Below are 19563 nucleotides of genomic sequence, written 5' to 3' on the forward strand. Positions count from 1 at the left end.
TGAGAAAAACCATTTGCCGCTTCTTGTTAACAAAAGGGAAACGTATAAGAAGCAAAAGTCAAATTATTTTTAACATCTTTCTTTAGGATCCTGGTGAACATGGACGATAACATCATTGAGCACTATTCCAATGAAGACACCTTTATCCTCAACGTGGAGAGCTACGCGGACAGCTACAAGATCACGCTGACAGAGATTTGATGGTCACCCTGACAGGCAGAGGGGTTGAGATGAAATAAGACTGATTACCTAAAATCAATTAGGCTGCTATGGACTGGCTGACAGGCGGTTGGTGGTGTCACTCCGAGACGCTTTGAGGTCAGCATCACCAGTCTGGGGTTCTGTTACTCTTCGAGGCATCGCCTGCTCAGCAACAAAGGCAATGACTCAAACGGACACGTTAGTTGAATTCACCGCTAGTTAACACTGACCGGAGGGATGACAGAGTGCAGATCTGTCTCTCCACTCACTGACTTGTTTTTATTGTATAAAAGAGTTTGCTCTTTAATTCTCTGTACATACTTGTGTGCTTGCCAAATAAGCGTCAGGAGTAGCCTCATGATATACCTGATGTGAAGCATGTAGCCACCGCTTCAACTAGTTGATTAGCAGCTTGTTTTGCATGCCAGCCATTTTTTTTTTATTGTTTCTTTTCTAGCTTATTTATTGAGGCTTTTTAATAACAGTACTTTGCATTTGTCTAGCAATTTATCCAAACATTTCAAGTACTTGACATTTCAGTAACTTAACAGAATGTCACGCTCTGTAAACATGGTCCAGAGTTGTTTCAGTACTTACATTTAAAGAAAGATGTGAAGGGTTTGTGTTCGTAGGGCTCATTATGAAATGGCAGGAACACAAAAATACTGTAATATGATGGCGCAAATGACACTGGGTTGTCTGCATCTCCCATTCTTGGCTGCATTTAAAAGATAAAATAAAGATAATAAAGCCATATCTTGAGCTCCGTGAGGCTAAATGTTAATGTAAGGATGTTTACATGCTCACAATGACAACAAGTTTAATATGTACATTTGTACCTTTAAAATACATTAAATATTTGCCACCAAAACATTTCCAACACAACAAACTGAAGTTAACTCACATCAAACTTTTGGGTGCATGTTAACTACAAGCAAGTGATTTAAAGGAATAAAACATAGAATAGGAATTAAAAGATATGCAAAACTTGGTGTTGAACTGCATTTGAAGGGCTGGACTTTACCTGTTTTCTCGGTTAGTCTCCACAGCCTGAATGTTTTTTTTTGATTTCAGTCCCTCAAATAACATTGTACTCATTGTAATAAAGCTGAGATGACATTAAAAGTCAGGGAATTGCTGAAGCCACAACACTTTATCCTGGATGTTAATTGAAAACATTATAATTCAAACTCCATGCACTAAGGTCACATCAGTATATCCAATACAACATTTTACCACAACCATGTGGCTCTGGTCAAAATGTAGCTTATAAAAAAAAAACAGAGGAACATTTCCCCATTTTGTCTTTATTAAATTAACAAAATGGACATCCTACATCGAACACATAATGCAAGTTAATACAAAATCTACAAAATGAGAGCGACAAAGTTTTTTTGTTCAACAGGTGACAATTGTACAGTATAAATGGATACAATACTGTGAGGTTTTTTTTTGTTTGTTTTTTTTTTAAATCAATTAATCATCTACATTTGGCACTTGACCACAAAATGCTATTGAAGTGAAAAGCGGAATCGAGAAACCTGACTGACTCATTGAAATGTGCCGATTTCTGGAAAATCTGCTGTTTATTTTGTCTTGTTTTTCAAAGCAGTGCCCAACAACTCATGTATTCAGGCCAGCAGGGGCAAATACACAGAATGGAAACTCCAAAGAGCTGCTGGCAAATCTATGAAAAACCAGCTAATATGGGTGAACGCCACCTGAGCGGAGGTGAGGCGAGACTGCAGAATGAAAGACTGACTGAAAACAGCGGCAAATTCTGAAGATATCTTACAACTCGCAACCTCCCCCAACCCCTGCATGTGATCCGGTTGTTACGATGGAGGTGAAGAATGTGCACATTTAGGATAAATTTGCATGAACACCCAAGCTCTTCAGACTCTACAACGACAGTTTTTGTATGCACACCCTTTGACAGCACAGTGGAAACAAAATCATTTGCCCACATTTACCAGGCTTTTTGGGAAATACAATGCAAGTCTGAGATACTGGGATTTTCTCACAACAATTAGACAAAGTGTCTCGAAGTCTGAAATGTAGCAATTGGTGAAAGCGGAGTGAATAGCAATATGTGTGGTCCTCTCCTTTTTTTGTTTCTTTTAAACATCGCTACCATAAATATGAGTGAATATACTGTACAACTTTCTTTCATACCTTCTGCGTCAAGTAAAAGAAAATAAAACGTTCATTCAACACATTCCAATAATTTATACGTCAAAGTTTTAAAGTGAATCTCATCCATTGCAGCCAATTGCCACAATTTTATCACATAGAAAAAAAGTATTTACTATATTTTCATATAACATCTACCTTTTTTTTGTTTATACACTTGTTGAACCGTAGTTGAAAGTAAATCACAGCTCAGTTTAAATGTCAAGTCTGTATATGTGAAGTGCATGCGTGTGTGTGCGTGTGTGTGAGAGAGAGAGAGAGAGAGAGAGAGAACAAAAAAAAACAAGTCACTTTCAAAAGAACCAAAGTATAACATGTTAAAATTTCCCCTTCACTTTTAAATCTGAGTCAGTTTAGTTTTCGTAACATTCTTCCAAAACGCACACTTTAAAAAAAGTCTTTCATGCCATCTAAAATTCTTTGCAATTAAAAACTACATTTCCCAGATGTCCAGCAACCCCCCTCCCCCCCATGTTGCCATACCGTAGGTTGCAAACAGGAGTGCAAACACTCCCAGACTAATATATTTAATTTCTTCCAGTGTTACCTCAGAGTTAAACTGCAATACTTTGTAAAGGTCTGTCCATCATCACACGGCAACCCAAGTCACTAAGAGGGAACAAAAAGGAGGGCGATTCCCTTTCCAAAGTAGCAAACAACAGAAAAAGAGGAAGCTTGGGAATTGCCTCAATTCTGTGGGGACCCAGACGTACTGAACTTGTTGGATTATCCTCGCTGGATGATTCTGTGTTTGTGGGGTCTGTGATGAGTCTGGTGAGGGACGTGTTTGTATCTATGAAACCCCTGCTGTGTGGAGCTTGAGACCAGACATAGAGGCACATGAGCAGCATGAGCATCTGTGTCTTTGTATGTGTGTGTGTGTGTGTGTGTGAGATTACGATGCAATTAAATAAGTGTCTGGCTTTGGTATTTGTAGTTTGTGTGGTTCTGTGTACACCTCAATGCATGTGCCTCTATAGTTGGGGTGGTCAGATGTCTAGGCCGGCCACAACAGATTTGGAAACAAGTGGGAGTTAAATCGAACTGCAGAGGGGAGAAGTCCTTGTGTTTACTGCCCAGCACTGCTGGGGTCACACTGAAGCAGCCGCACGATGGAGGGATCGTTTTTGGCGCCCTCTACAAACTCCTCCAGAGACAGTTTACCTGAAACGCACACAGAGAAGGCAATTAGATTGTGTTCAGTGATAATTTGTTGCCACTGGAAATAGATTTGATCAAAATCTTCCCAGATGCGATGCGATTGCGATACTTACGCCTCGTATTGTCTAATTAATGTTATGACATAGACCGTTTTTCACCAGGAATAAAGTAAACCTGTACGCACGCTCTGTTGTCATTTTTTTTTCAAAACAAACCTAATTTTCTTTTGCCTTTGCATTTGTTTTACAATCAGGTAACTGCACTATTTGATCATTAATCCCTTATTTTCTAGATAAGATTTGACTCTTCCAAATATCCAGAGACCCTGGAACCACTGAAAATAAAGATGATCTACTAAAAACAATGTACAGTTACAACACAAAGGATATAAAGAGTTATAAATTAAGAATAACAAAAATAGGTTAATTATTTTGAAGACTTCAAACACAGTTCACATCATAAGAACTCAAGCCTTCAGTTCTGACCAAAATCTTTAAAATAAAGTGAACAGTGTCTCATGTCAGTGTTTTCATTGTTTATTTCTCATTAATGTCTCTTGGCAGATGACACTGACCAGACAGAGAAAAAAAACATAGGCTCACCATCTCGGTTTGTGTCCATCTGCCTGAAGATCTTATCCGTGCGCTTCTCGGGCGTGGACTCGTCCTCGGGCATCTTCATCACTGAGGAAACCATTTTGTAAATGGCCTGGACAAGGAGAGGAAAAACAAAAGAAGAAATTACTGACAGAAGCAGTAAAAGGGTCCGTAACTGGGCACAAAACTGTATCCGTGATAAGGCTGTTCGGTGGCAAAGTCTCGTAAATAAAGCTTCTATTTGCAGGGGAATGTTGATGTCAGAATGAATGAGCCCTGGAGAACTGAGTATTCCGGTTGTGTACCAGTTCTGGCAAGGAACACAAATAATGTGAATGAGATTGTGTGTGTGTGTGGTGGTGGTGGTGGTGGTGGTGGGGGGGGGGGGGGTCAGATATCATGGCGAAACATAGATGAGCTGTGAATCAACTTAGTTTTGACAGCCAGATATGAAGCAAGCAAACTAAACTACAAGTAATAGTGTGTGTGTGGGGGGTGGTGTTATTCAGTTGATAATAAATCATTTCAGCAGACATTTGTTTTACTGCGATGGGTTCACTGAGATTTTAGAAATTCTGTCTTGTCAGGATATAAAAGGGGGAAAAGAACCAAACCAACATGTGAAACTGTGGAAGAACAATTCACTGCTAAAAGATACAACTTTGGCTTATCTGAGATGCAAAAAACAAGATGATGTGGTGCTGTTCTGTGAAAGATTCACACTTAAAATTGCTTGTTTTCCCATTTTCACTCCTGACTGCATCTTTTCTCCTGCAGTCCCTAACTGGAGCCTCAGAGCTCTGTGCTTGTACCATGAAAAACAAAATTATCATCCAAACAGCTGAGCAACCACACACACACACACACACACACACACACACACACACACACACACACACACACACACACACAGGTGGTTGTTGACTTTTTTTAATTGGCTGATCAATCTCCCAATCGATCATATTTAGATTTGACAGCAGTGGGAAAAACAGAGATTTGGCCGAATGGGTGGGAAGGGGGAAGTGAAGCAGCTTGTTTGGTGTTTAAGGAGTGGCTGTCAATACTGGGAAAATGATAGTGGGTTCAATAAATTTTCTAATTTCGTAATAAAAAATGTTTGGTATTCATTTACACTATTAAACATTCAAAACATCAACTAATGAATATTAGTTAAGGCTTTGATTTGTGGCAAAAAATGAAAGAGTAATTACTTTTCATACCGTTCAAGAGACAAAAATACAAACTTCAGGCAGGGACTTTCTGAGTGTCCTAGATAACCAATTTGAGCAATTTCAGAATTTTTAAAAGAGATTAGGCCTTCTCTTTTAAACAATTTTGTGAAATTCTCAATATTTCTAATAATTGCTCAAGTATATCACAAAATATGATGGATTTCTTAGCCACTCGAAACTACTTAGTAACAGATTTTTTTTTCTCAGAAAATCATGGTTGATCTTTTTCTTTTTATTCACGGCATTTGGCGTCAGTAAAACTTAAAACTTAAATCCCTTAAATCTAAATTATCTTACAGTCGTATTTCACAGTTCCTCCTCATAACATCTGAGAGTAAGTTTGGAAAAAACTCAAAATAATACTTAAGATAATTGTCTTTCACTCAAAAGGTCACATCTGGACGTATCATCTTGTTTTCTTAAAGTTCTGTCACTAAAAATTAAACAGGACCACTGAATAATTACATCAGAGAATCCCCACATGTGAACGCCTTAACTGTAAGCGCTACTATAATTAAACAACACTGACTTGGAGACTGTGATTACACATTAGTTGGCACCGTGACGGTGTGATGTAATGACATGTGTGTGGGACAGTTGGGCGGTGTGTGTGTGTGTGTCATCTGGTTGTGAGATTGTTTGTGAAGTGCGAGTGGGGCTGCTGAGGGAGCCGTGGGAGGCCATGCGGTGGTGAGTCGACCGGAGGATCGCAGGAAGTCTGGGCCCTTCTGGAAATACACCGCGACAACTACCGCTTTCTAAAATTATACGGCAGCTGTGTTTTTTCTGTGGGCAGGCAAGCGATGAGGAACGGGAGATGGATGGCGGATGTAGTGACAGGCGTGGACGGCGAAGTAGAAATTGTGTTTGGTAACAGAGGTTTTTAGGACCGGAGAGCCTGGCGGAGCCCTCGTTGCAAGTAATGACTGCTAACACTGAAGGCTGCGAGAGGAGTCTAAAAATGCAACGAACCGTTACTATTTCCAGCATCTCTGCCTTGCTGATGTATCCGTTCCCGTCCAGGTCGTACATGCTGAACGCCCACTTCAGCTTCTGGTCCAGTCGACCGCGCGAGGTCACACTCAGCGCGATGATGAACTCCCTGAAGTCTATGGTCCCGTCTCCATTTGCGTCGAAAGTACGAAAGACGTGTTCGGCGAACTTTGAGGCATCGCCGTAGGGGAAGAAGTTGGCGTAAATCTTCTTGAATTCTTCCATGGAGAGAGCGCCGCTGGGGCAGTCCCTCAAGAAGCCCTTGTACCACTCCGAGATCTCGTGCTCGGTGAAGTCTGTGTTCTCCATCAGGTCCTGCATAACGTCTGGACGCAGCTTGCTGTTCTGTTTGCCCATGGTCACTGCTTCTGTGGAGGTTGATGGCGGTGGGTGGTGCGTGGGTTGCGGCGGTTTAGACTGCAGACATTGAGAGAGAGAAAGAGGGACAGAGGTACATAGTTAGAAATCGATTGAAAACGTGGTCTTGAGCCTGTAAATTCATTTTCTATAGGAGAGATTCCAAAATGCTGGCTGACAAAAGGGGTTCAATAAAATGCCTCAGTCCTTATTTACCCAGAAGAAAATCAATCTGGTGTCATGCTGCCTTGGGGGTCTAATTTCCTTCAGATTTTACCTTCTAATTTAGACTTTTCTATCGGTCAATAAGTGGGAGTCCAATCTGAATAATGTCTAAAAGTTCAAAGAGTGGAAAGTTATAATGTATATTTGAAAGCCACTTAAAGGGGACCTATCGACCAGATAATAGGAGACTGACCTATTTATTATCGTTTACTCTCTCAACTGAATCCCAGTGGGGAAAAAAAGAACCCACAAGATTAAATCTGAGTTTTTCCGTTCTAATTCTGACGATCACCAATTGGGTTGTGGCAAACCGCTTTCTTAGCTCCAAGATGAATATTGACATATATCTGTATCACAATATGATGCTTTGTTAATTCCAAAATACTTGCGTATGTAAAAAGGCTCTGTGTTGATACCAGACGATGAGGAAAGAGGGACCGTGCAATGATATTCAAAAAAAAAAAGCACTTAATGTGATTTAACACACGGAAAAGAAAATACTGGATCGACTGTCTTGAAAAATTGCCACCTCTGTTGCCGTTAACAACTCAATCCTCTTCAAATACAAAATAATAAACCCACCCGCAAAACATAATAGTGACCTCATAACTGAGTTTTCTGTCAGAGTCAGGTCAGCAGACTCCCAAAACATGTAGGTCTCTAGCAGATTCTTACAGAAATATGTCTCTTTTGTGATTAAATGAAACACTAACTCTTTAAGTTGTGAAATCAATTCTCTCCAAAAACTGAACTTCAAACTGTACTTTTCAATTTTCTTATCTCAGAAATGCAGAAAAACGAACAGGAAGTCTGACACGTGCTCTCTCCTTTGGTGTATCTGAAATGAAATGTTTTACAGGTGAAGAACAACCGCAGATGTTCGGGCCCACCCTTTACTGCATTTCAGCAGATGCACCCCCTCCACATTTCCTGCAGAAACCAAGATACTTCTCTTCACGTTTATGTTGTTCTTAGAAAGACCTTGTTCCTGGTGACCTGCTGGGAGTGTGTGTGTTTGTGTATCACACACACAAACACACAAATTAATTTGGTTTTATTAAAATGATTGGCATAGTCTGTGTTTATTTGAAAAGTTTGAACGAGCTGGGGAAAATTCCAAGAAGTGTTAAAAATGAAGTCTTGCATATACCTTCAAATCAGCCAAATCATGGCATATTTTGGAACTGTAAATAAAAACTCGTTTAAAGACTTTAATTTTTAACTTTGGAAAAATTGTTCAAGATTTGACTCAAAGATGCAGTACTGTATTAGAATTTGATTTCTCGTGAAAGGCCATCCACACAGCTTTTGATTTTAAGTATTCCTCATGTTTAAGATCTAATTAGTTAATTTATTAGTACTGTTCATCTTTTTTTATTGATATCTAAAAGTTTTTAATTCTTCTCAAGTCCTTGTTCATTCCATGTTGCCCAGCCCACAGTTTTTTTTTTTTTTTGTGCAAAGTTATGACTGAGTGGGTTACAAAGGAAGTGCAGATGGAGTTTTCAAACTCAAGAGAGGACGCAGTTCATCAAATAACCCTCAGGCTAATGTGCTTACCACTTTTCCCTTGTCAAACCACTCTGCAGGCTAAACAAGAGGGAAGCTGTTCTGAGCTTAGTTGGGGATAATGACAGATAAAATCAGCAATGTCAGGTAAGGCAACGCAAATTACAGTTCAGGTATCAGCTTCCAGGAAGAGAAACGATGACTTAAAAGCTTCTCTGATTCCAGAGGGATCTTATAGACCAGAATAGAATACAAAATTGTATAGAAACAGACAAATAAGCCTTGACATTGTGGGGACAAGAAACTGAATTCAACTTAGGCCTTGAGGCCAAAACATTTCCAAATCCAAGCCAAGCCCAGAAAGACCTAAGCAGGTACTTTCTGGCATTCGCTTGGCTGTTTTTTGATACTAGTCATCAATTCACGGTCATTGGGATTTGGCTTGTTCACTGTCTAACAAAAAGATTTTTTCTCTACAGCCCTGAAAAAAATACCAGCTACATTGATTAATGCACCAACTGACTTAATTCTCAGAAAGAGTCAAAACAAATCAATTTGAAGGAAGACTACTTTGGGCATTTTAAGTTCAAATCCTCCGACAGCTATCAGCAAAGACTTCATCTCTTTTAGAATTTGTTTCTCCCTCAAATGTTCTATAAACAGAAAGCTATAATCCTCTAATTAACTGAGTAAACAATGAAGTCTAGCAACGTGCTGGTCGCCTCAAATGAGCTCCCTCCTGTTACTTCTAGTTCACTTCAACATGTGCATGAACACAGGGCTTGCGTGAAATGGAGATTAGTGCCAGTTTTAAATACTGATCACCATCCTGGAGCAATACATATCAGAAGGAGGTAAATAGGCGTCCACGGTGAGCGTATGGAGAACGTCTGCTTTTAAATAGGCAGGAGGGCAGCAGAGGGGGTATTTTTAGTAGCTCACAAGAACACACTGGGGTGATGCATGAGGAGTGGGTGACATAATGGTGTAGACAATGTGAACATTTAACCACATTTAAATGCTTCACTTTTTTCTGTTGTGTATTTGGGGAGGGCCACGGAGCAAATCAGGACCAAATTCTCTTGCGATCTTGTGATTGTCTCGTGGCCTCACAAATCCAGCTGCTTTGCAATGTCACGTGACACAGACAGACATGGAAGAGGATGGGAGTAACAGTAAGGATGAGAGAGTATTAAAGAATCAACCAGACGGGCCCAATCTAAGGGGGCCACTCACATGTCGTCTTGGTTTGACACCAAAAAGATACTTGCACTGTGTAACATGACCTTTGACCACCAGCAAGAAGTCGAAAAGAGGCATGTCAGGACATGATACTGTGAGTCAGTCTGGTCATACCACCTGTTAGCAGGTTAATGAAAGAGTTTTATTTTTTGCTTAGAAGTTCTTGATAAAATATGTCTATTAAAAGATATTCAGTGAAGTGTGGTTATACTAAATAATTTGCAAAATCATTTTTAGAGTAGCTGATTTTAAGATTGTAACCTCTCATACAAACATCGTGTTAGTGAGTCAGCCTGTACCTGAGAACATCAATGTTACATAAACAGATATAACGATGTGGTTTGTAAAATTTGAACATCTGTTTAGGGTTGGGTATCACATTATGAATAAAAAAATATTCATCCAGTTTTTTACCCACATTGAGGGATGAATTGTGTATTTGTCGAAGAGCAAAGACTTCAAATTGAACCCTATTAGGAAACATCAGCTCCTCCTCTTTTCAGCTTTCCCCATATTGTGAAATGATACAAGCATGATTTGAGTAATTTTGATTCTCTTAAATGAGATGATGAAAAAAGCAGTTTTACATGGCAACACTCGTATGAGATTCAATGCAGTGATAGTCTGAGATCATAATAGGATTACAGTTAATCTATTCTGCACTTGTAAAACAAGTGGGGTTTAACATATTACTTTTTAGATGGTGAAGCAGGTGTGGCTATTTGGAAGTAAATTATTCAAAATGGGAGCATACAGATGAATGATCATTTGTCTGTATTTAAAATATTGTTTATTGTGTATATTTCTCACTTTTGCCTCCAAAGCATTTTATTTACTTCCATCCCGAGTCTGTCTGGCTCTCATTCCGACCCCTTCGCCAAATATCATTCACAAAATCACTTCCTGTTTGAAGCAGCAGCAAGAGCCACCACACAGCCGTCCGATCAGCATTTTAATTGCTTTGTTTGTTGTTGAGCAATTTCTATACCTATCTAGACTGTGTTATCATGAAAACAGAGCACATAATCACTTGTTTTTATGAGTAAATAGGACAAAATAACAAACTGCTTTAATACACTGCAGTAATTAATTATTCTTTCACCAAAAATTGGTTGATAATCTGATTGTCTGCTTTTAGCATCAATCCTACAATTCACTCAAACTCCTTCTTGCCTGACTATTTTACACTGATTTGGAAGACACCATTAACAAAAATGTGTTTCTCTCTTTTACCCCAAACCAGGTTGTTAAGTTTAATTAGTATTGTGAATGAAAGTTTTATGGCAACACTGAAGACACAGTGCACGATAATCATAAAATCTTACATTTTTGTGTTTTTCTGATACTCTTTTCTACTGGTTTCATCTATAAAATGTCCCATCAAAGAAGCAGCCCTAGTGATATTGACATATGGCTTGCAGAGTCCAAAACCCAATGTTTCGATTAACAAAAGCATTTTAAAAAAGACGATTTAAGGGAAACAAATTGTCGATGTAGCAAACACCCAATGCTTACTAAATTACTGATTAATCCTCCGAACTCTTAAGCCCTAGTTTTACCCCTAACTTGCTGAAAAAATTGTGACAGATGGATAATGTCAAAGTTTCTGCCTCCACTCCACCAGATTTCTTATTCTTTCATGTCTTTGGCTCCTTAATTTCTGTTTTGGCTTGTATTGTCACTCCATGATGCTTCCATTTCTATTTAACGCACTGTGGTTACAACTGAACACTGAACAGAATAGATCATTGACTGGTCAGGTGTTGCACCGTGACAAGGACATATGAACAAGACATATTTACTTGTTTACTTTACCCTCCTAATTTTTAGTTGCTGTCATGTAATCTCATATGCATTCTTTACAATGCGTGGCACTTTAATTAAATGCAATCCTTTAGATTGCTATTTAATTTGGCATCTAATGCCCTTCTCCCCCTCCCCAATGCCAAAGCTTTAGGTGTATTTTAAAGAAGAAATGATGGGATGAGAGTCCATGACGTCACTGAACATCCCTTCAACCAGACACCCTGAGAACTCAGCTATTTCTGGCAGACTGAGGTCGCTGCCTACATTTAACCGTTAAGACTCTTACCTGCTTCTTCTGGCAGCCTTATGGTAGCACGTTACATAACCAATAGTTGGTCACATGGTTGAGCTGCGGTGCACTTGTGTTGCCGTAAATGACCGGCTCTTATGGCTGAGAGAAATAAGCGAATGCCGGCTTTAACTTTAGAGCCCATCATCCATTGGTTAAAGCAGAACCGTTTGTTAGCTCCACCTGATCCTGTCAGTTCTGATTCATCTATGGTAATTTACTGAAAAGCAGCTGAAACCTGGAGAAGAAGTTATACCAAATGCAGCACAAAATACTGCTTTTTTTTGTGGTCAATATAGGCCCAGATGTTATTCTCATTCCATACAAAACTGCGCCTGACAATTACATTCTGAATGTTTTGATCAGTTCTAAATTCACATGGTCTAGAGGGTGCAAAAACAAATAATGCACAATATCAACTCAAAACTCAAAATATCCTCATGCTTCTTGTTTGTTTTTTGTTTTTTTTAGAAAAACAAACATTGACAAAATATGCTTTGGAAAAGACAATTTGGAGCACAAAAATATTTTGAAAGTAGTGGCTGAAAGAAGCCAAAAAAGTTGAAAGATTCAGTGTGGAAAAAGCTGTTGGCAATAAAAGACACCAAACCAAGCACTTGGATTTTTTTTTTTTTTTTCATATTTCAGCGGAATTGTCCTTATACTTGTGTCGAGCTTTAAGCCTTTCAGAAGAAATCCCCGCTCAAGGGCCATGAAAAACCCATCCCTCCAACTGTGATATACAGTGTATATATTGCATGCTCTTTGCACAACAGGCATCCTGGAACATGTTGCCAACTTACATAACAGGCAGAAGTCTCCATATATATCCTTCAGGTAAATCTTAAGCCAAGACTCCCACAGATAATCCAAGAACAGAGAGAGCTAAAGAGAGCTTGAGGAGGAGTTGGGGGGCAGGGGGATAGCAATTGACTACCACAGTGAATGAAAGAGATCTGACCACTGATAGCCAGTTTATGAATGACACATTCATAAAGCAACACGATCCATCTGTGACCAGGCAGCAGAATATGGGGCCAATTATTCTACACTCAACGGGTAGATAACGGGGAGTGGAGCAACATGATATCCACCAACAAATCAAACTGAATTTCATCTTTAGCATCATAAAACAACAGCTTTTTCCAAGTCTTGTTAAACAATCTCCTACAAGGTCATCGCAACCAATTCAAACAGTGCCGGACAAAATTGAAAACAATCACATCAAGGGTTTTCAGATCACAAGACCTGCATTTATTCCTCGCCATCCATTCAAGTCTCCATCAGAAAATTCTCTTTTGTCTTATCGACGTTTTAAAGACACCAGTGCTGCAATGTTTGAAAAGTACCATCCCACTTCTTGATTGTTCTTCTTCGATCAAAACAACTGTGATGACACATGTGGGCCAGGTATTGTATAGCAGATGAAAATCAACACCAGTTGTCTTCACCATGGGATGGGGTTTTAAGATTTGAGGAACTCGCATATTCTATGATTTGCCTTCTTGTCAATAAGCCATCCTTAAAAGAATCTGCTGTCTGATTCCATTTGAAACGGATGCACATGCTCTTAGAAACTCTTGAAAATGCAAACAGTTACTATGACCCTCCGAGCGCAGGACTGTCTGCTCTGCTGTTTAGCTTAGCACAATGAATAGTTGCCTACTCACACCAAAAAATAAAGATTACTTGTCATTTACTTGCTTCCATCAAGAAAGAAAGGTTGGTTTCTTCTACCTACAGAGACCCCACAAGGCTTTATAGTTTAACATGATGTAAAACTTAAATCCCAACATGTGAAACTGACTTAACATGTTGCCATTTACACCACATTTTTACAGAAATGTTCAGTCTTTATAAAAAGCATCACATGTCAAGGCTGCTGAAGACCTGGATAACACAAGATGAACAGTCTGGAGTTAACCCAAATTTTTCCAGTCATTTTATAATCTGTGTATCTAAAGTTCTATTTGCTTCGGTGGGTTGGAAGGACACTGCAGGTCTATTCTGCTCAGAAACATTAGGAGGTTTTGTGTAATTCAACAACGGCACATTCTTTCAACATATCGATAAAGGAAAAAAATACTTCATTTTCATTTTTTGATTGGACTACAACTGAATATGCAATCTTTTGTTCACTGGTATAACAGGTATAGATGATAATCATATAATCATATTGAGTAATAGAAGCTCTAGATAACGGAGTTTACTCCAGAGAGTACAACAAGATGTAGAGCACAATCTCCCCGTGATAACTAAGAGCTTAAAATAGTTGATAAAAGAGCTAATTTTTGTAAAGATGATAATATATCTGAAAGATTATACTATAATTTTTCAGATACTAATAAATTATACACCTCTGTAAATCTTAATATTAAATAAAATTTAGCCTTATTTGTTGAGAATTAAGGTCACATAAGACACACACACACACACACACACACACACACACACACACACACACACACACACACACACACACACACACACACACACACACACACACACACACACACACACACACACACACACACACACACACACACACACACACACACACACACACACACACACACACACACACACACACACACAGTGTCCCGGTACCTTGTTCAACCTTGTTATTGCTTTACTCTTTAATTTATTTCATTGCAGCTACTTTAGCGAGCCTACAGTGTTTTCCTGATGTTCGTGATAAATCAAACACTGCAGCCTTAAAAGCCTAAAAAAGCAACCGTTAACGCAAATGTTCGGACAATGCTGTTCACAATCACAGATATGTAAGCCAAAGAACTACCAATGAGTCAGATCCAAAAGCACTGACAGAACACTCCCACTCCTAGCCCTATTTCAAATCACTATGCCTTCTTCATCTGGTGCTGCATATGTAAGTCCTCAGCACGTACCTCTGAAACTATCTTCTGGAAGCGGCCGTTCTGCAATGGAACATCTGATCAACAGTGCATTTCAAACTACCATCAAACACGCGACTGCTGTGCAAGCCCACCCACATTACTCACATTACACAAATGTTCAGTGTAGCGTGCTTGAGACGCTCCTTGAATATCTGTTTGCAACTCGATCTTCGGCAAAAGGTCTGACCTGGACCGCTGACTAGCTGACCTGAGCCAGCATCTGAGCCAAGCACAAAAAACACTGGTGATCTAAAAATCACTTACATTTGTTCTACTGCAGTGAAGGGCTTTCAGCAAAATCAAAGCTACAGTCATTTATTGCCAAGTCAAAATATAAAATAAGACTTTGAAAAATATATGAATTTAATGTTAAAAAATGTATAAATACAGCAACAAACCTGCTGGTATGACAGGTTCCCCCCACCTCCTAACAGCAATATGTTCCTGACTTCTAACTTCTACGAATATTGATTTGCTCATGTCTAATGTTTTACAATTAATTTCCTCTCAATAGCCATGCTAATTTTTCGCTTTCAAATCTTACCCGAGCTAATTGGTAATTCACTCTGTTAAAATTATATCTTTTAATGTTGCCTTTAAAATTCAGTGGGTGGGTCAATTTAATCGACTTGATTTTGTCATGGCAACAAATTTACCTTTTTGCACATTATCAAGTCACATCGAGCCCAGGATGACATGTTGACTGGAAAATTGTATGGGGTCTCAGTATAATTTGTTTCTTCTTTCATTTTCATTGTGTTTGTAATGACTAAAAAAATAATCACAACTGTCTTCCTGTTTTTTTTGAGGACCAGTGGGAAAAACAATCATGCAGTCTGAAAATCTGATTTGCAGGCTGAAAATCTGACTGATTGAAAAGCAAAAATAACTTTTTAACTTGTTTCCTATGTTGGCATGACACTTTCCAGAGATTGTTTGACACAAATTCTCCAAAAGAGTGTGAGGTTGGTTGTGGGACAGAGATACAAACACTTTTGTCACACAAATATCATTTAGTTTTGCTGCTTCCTCCAGAGGGGCGCAAACAACAAGTTCAAACGCTAAGATCGTCACTCTTATGACAAAAAAACAACTTTTGCAATAAAACCAAGGCACCACTTCCTCTGCACTTACAAATATTTGAGGTTATTTGTACCACCTTGTGTGGATATTTCAATTAGGGGAACTTCCTGTAGACTCTTTCAACACACCTGTTCCTCAGATTAGCAGGGTTTCCAATTTCTACAAATTTGAACAAAAACTGTGGAGAGCGAAACCTGTTAACTACAACCTCAAACACCCATTTTAAAAAAATGCCGGCCTGCTAAATGTCTCAAATGATGTCCTTCATTCTTCAGATCTTTCTCAAAATCCTATTCATCCTGCCTTTGTGAAAACTGAGCCAGCAACTTCATCATAATGCAGCACACATGCACTTCCATTGTCAGTCAGAGAGCTCTGTGCGTCAAGGCGCTGCAGAAAACCACAATCATGACAGAGGAACCATTATGAGAGAGCAAATGAGAACAAGATAAGAAGTGTCGCTGACAACAACTGCAAGAAGGCAGGCAGAGCTGCAATAGATGCCGGATTGAACGGACACACACACACACACACACACACACACACACACACACACACACACACACACACACACACAGCAAATTGTCACTGATTGCTTAAAGGAGTGGTGTTCATTTGCACTGAATATCTAAATGTGGCTCACTTTCAAACAGGCCAGTTGCAAAGGCAGATGCTGCAGAGACTGAAATGTCGATCTGCCCAATGACTAAACAATTTTTGGCCATCTTGGAGAATTGCCGCTAGCTATGTCACAAATGCGGTTTGCTATCCAAAACATAATTTGCGTGACTGGACAAAATCTGATATTCTCCATATTCCTCCAGCTTTCCACTGATCCTCCACTTCTGCTCTGCCTTTTCCAATCATTCTGCCTGTCTTCTTCCTCTAAAAAGGACTAATTCAATTCAAAAGAACACTGACCGCTGCACAGACAAGCCTAAGTATAGAGGATGCTGCCAATGTGGCCTATCTGGTCTACAACATGTCCACAACACACCCATGCAACCAAAAATAGAGCCCATGCTCAAATTTAGTAAACATTTGTTGTATTTTAGCATCTTGAAATGTTTGCAGGGAAGCTTTTTGACATCAAGGGGGCTATTATCTTTCTGCTCCACCCTTAGGGTCAGTGCTTAGCAGGTCCTAAAACTTTCCTGCGTTGTATTGGCTGAGGGAGCTGAGAGGAGGGGCTAAACATGCGGCATTTTAAACAACAGAAAGCGGTTTACTAAGCCTTACTTCAGTTCTACTGTATCTACATTTATCATATGGAGGTTTGAATCTGCGAACCTCACTTGTGTCTTTTTAAACCATCATCCACCCTGATTTGTTTGTGGAAGCTTCACTGGGCTCGTCAAGCTCTAATAAGCCCACCCGACATCATGATTGCAGGGTCATCCATCGAGCTTGAAATTTTAGCATGGCTTAATCGGGTCTTTTATTTGAGACACTTGACAGGAAAATCTTAAAATCAGGCCTACCCACAACAAGCAAAAGTTCATGTTCTAAGACTACCTCATTTAAGATTATGACTGAAAAAAAAATGCAAGAATAGTAGCATACATTCCTGACAGTTGGCCAGTTACATGTATTGCATTTCTAAATGGATAAAATATATCAAAAGATGATGGAATCAACACAAGCTAGTGTATTGCTCTTGATAAATGACATTTGATTAGCATATGCAATAAAAGTTACAGATTGCAATAGAAAAAGTGAGTATTCATTCTTGAAGGTGTGATATTGGAAATTGCTAGGACTTCTCTTGTGTCTGATTCATTATAAAAAAAAATGTCGATGACATTTACAATACAAGGGGCACATAGCTATACTGAGGAGGGTGGCAACTTTTGAAACTTTGCTGCAACTGGATGAGTCTCGCAAACAAACACACGTTGTCTGGTAGTCGAACAAGCCCACTTGTCAAGCACTCGGCCCAGTGATGTGCCTCCTCTGCCCGTCCACTGACTGACTGACTGATGTGTTTGCTGAAATGAGACACTGCCTGACTCAGCCGGGCTGCAGCGGCCGGATTCCTCTATCACTTCCTGTGCAGCATTTTTAAATGGAAAAGCGCACGGGGGGAGCCGGCGGTTGGGATTACATGTGTTAGGCGAAAGCTTTTTTATCGGCTACTGGGGCAGCGAAGTTCCCTGCATTTGAAATGTTTGTAATCGCTGTTTGTCCCATGAAATCGGACGAAAACAGTTCCAACTCCCACCTCGGCTCCTCGCCACTCACCTCACCTGGACGACCAACGGCGAAAAAAAAGTAACAGGAAGCAGCCAAATTGCGAGGCAGGGGTGGTGGTGGTAGTGGTGGGGGAGTCGGGTGTAGCGATAACTTACCTCGCTTTTAAGTTGTGGGAGGGTTGTTAGAAGTCTCTTTAATAGTCCATAGCCCGGTGAGTTGATTCTAAGATGACGACGGAGGGCAACAGGTAGTAGGAGCCTCACAGGAGAAGGAGTTCCTCGGCTGCTCTCAGTCCAAACTCCGGCGGTGTCTCTCCCTGAGCTGCAGCACAGACTCGGCTTAGCCCCGCAGCCTCTCGCCGTGACGTCAGAAAGTCTCGTCATGTGGTCAGGCCTGGACCAATGAGAGGCCGCGTTGTCCTGGCAACAAGAACCGGTACCTGGATCGAGATTAGAATGTGCTGTTTGCATTAAGTTGATGTTTTGGAACTGGTGGAGTATTTTCATAAAGTTCTTTAAAGCTTAAGTTGTTAAAACAAATTCCTGATATTAAAATGTTTCAAGAACTGCATCAACGTCTCTTGCACTGATGCACTGATGGACCATTATAAGCACTGCCTTTTATGCACTCAATTTAACATGCCTGAATCAACAGTATACCATCAAAATGACAACTTCGATGATAGCTCATAAATATTTGCAAAGGCCAGTGTTCATAATTTGCGTGGGGTTTAACCTAATGCACATTTGCACGTGTCTGCAGTGATGCAAGTGAATCTGAGGCCATGTAAAGCATTTCTTTGTTGCCAGATTTTCTGCCAAAATTTTAGTTCATAGTATTTACTTTTTTGTTTGTTGTTTTGCTTTTCCCAATTGGTATGATTAGACATTAGACTTACTTCTCTACTAAAAGCATTCAAATGACTGCTGTTGTGACAATACCATAAAAAAAAAAAAACAAGCTTTACAAGTGCATTTCTGACAAATCTGACAAAATTCTCTAAAGGAAGCTTGTGATAGCCATTATGCACTTGGTGAGAGCCAGCACATGCCTTCCCATGCAAGCACACCTGAAGCCATGCTTTTCATAAGATCATTAGCGGGAGTCAACACCATAGGGTTTATTCAGACAGTGTTAAAGGGAGCTTTTTCTTAATGGCCTTATAAAGAACACTTAGAGCTCCTTCTCTCCCTCCTACTGAGTCAACAAAATCCTGATCACACCAACAATCTGATCGCACAATATTCTGCACACTTAAAAAGTAAAAGATAACAATTATATTACAGTATGGAAATAAGTGAATGGCACAAGCACAACAGACCAAATCTAAACTTCAGTTTGGTTATTCATACAAATATCTCAAATGCAACAGAGTTGTGTACTCTTGTCGTATCAACACAAACTGATGGGGGAAAAAATTACAATAATATCTACAAAAAAAAAACAATAACAACAACATCTACAATCATGTTCTGTAAAATAGGGTGAATTTAGAATATTTTTAATTTACATACATGAAGCTGTGTGCAGCACACAAAAACAATAGAAAGGCAGATACAAATCAAATG

At 39.6% G+C, this 19563-nt stretch overlaps 2 protein-coding genes across 2 annotated transcripts in view; one reads left to right on the plus strand and one right to left on the minus strand.

Annotated features, from left to right (window-relative positions):
• The window catches only part of grhl2b (grainyhead-like transcription factor 2b), a 17054-nt gene extending 14721 nt beyond the window's left edge, over positions 1 to 2333 (plus strand). Inside the window, exon 16 of the mRNA XM_086178212.1 lies at positions 87 to 2333. Within this exon, the coding sequence (XP_086034338.1) occupies positions 87 to 201 (115 nt within the window). The 3' untranslated portion in view covers positions 202 to 2333. The remainder of the gene's footprint in view (positions 1 to 86) is intronic.
• On the minus strand, positions 633 to 18311 carry ncaldb (neurocalcin delta b). The gene is made up of 4 exons (XM_086178213.1): positions 18151 to 18311; positions 6356 to 6793; positions 4158 to 4263; positions 633 to 3558 (listed from the first exon to the last, which is right to left on the minus strand). Exons 2-4 carry the CDS (start codon positions 6731 to 6733, stop codon positions 3464 to 3466), a joined length of 579 nt encoding a protein of 192 aa, XP_086034339.1. The 5' UTR covers positions 6734 to 6793; positions 18151 to 18311; the 3' UTR covers positions 633 to 3463.
• Between the last annotated feature and the right edge of the window lie 1252 nt (positions 18312 to 19563).

The sequence above is a fragment of the Fistularia commersonii genome, chromosome 30 (genome assembly GCF_037954325.1).
Source record: "Fistularia commersonii isolate RoL2024-O1a breed Wild chromosome 30, RoL_Fcom_v1.0, whole genome shotgun sequence".
NCBI classification, from domain to species: domain Eukaryota; kingdom Metazoa; phylum Chordata; class Actinopteri; order Syngnathiformes; family Fistulariidae; genus Fistularia; species Fistularia commersonii.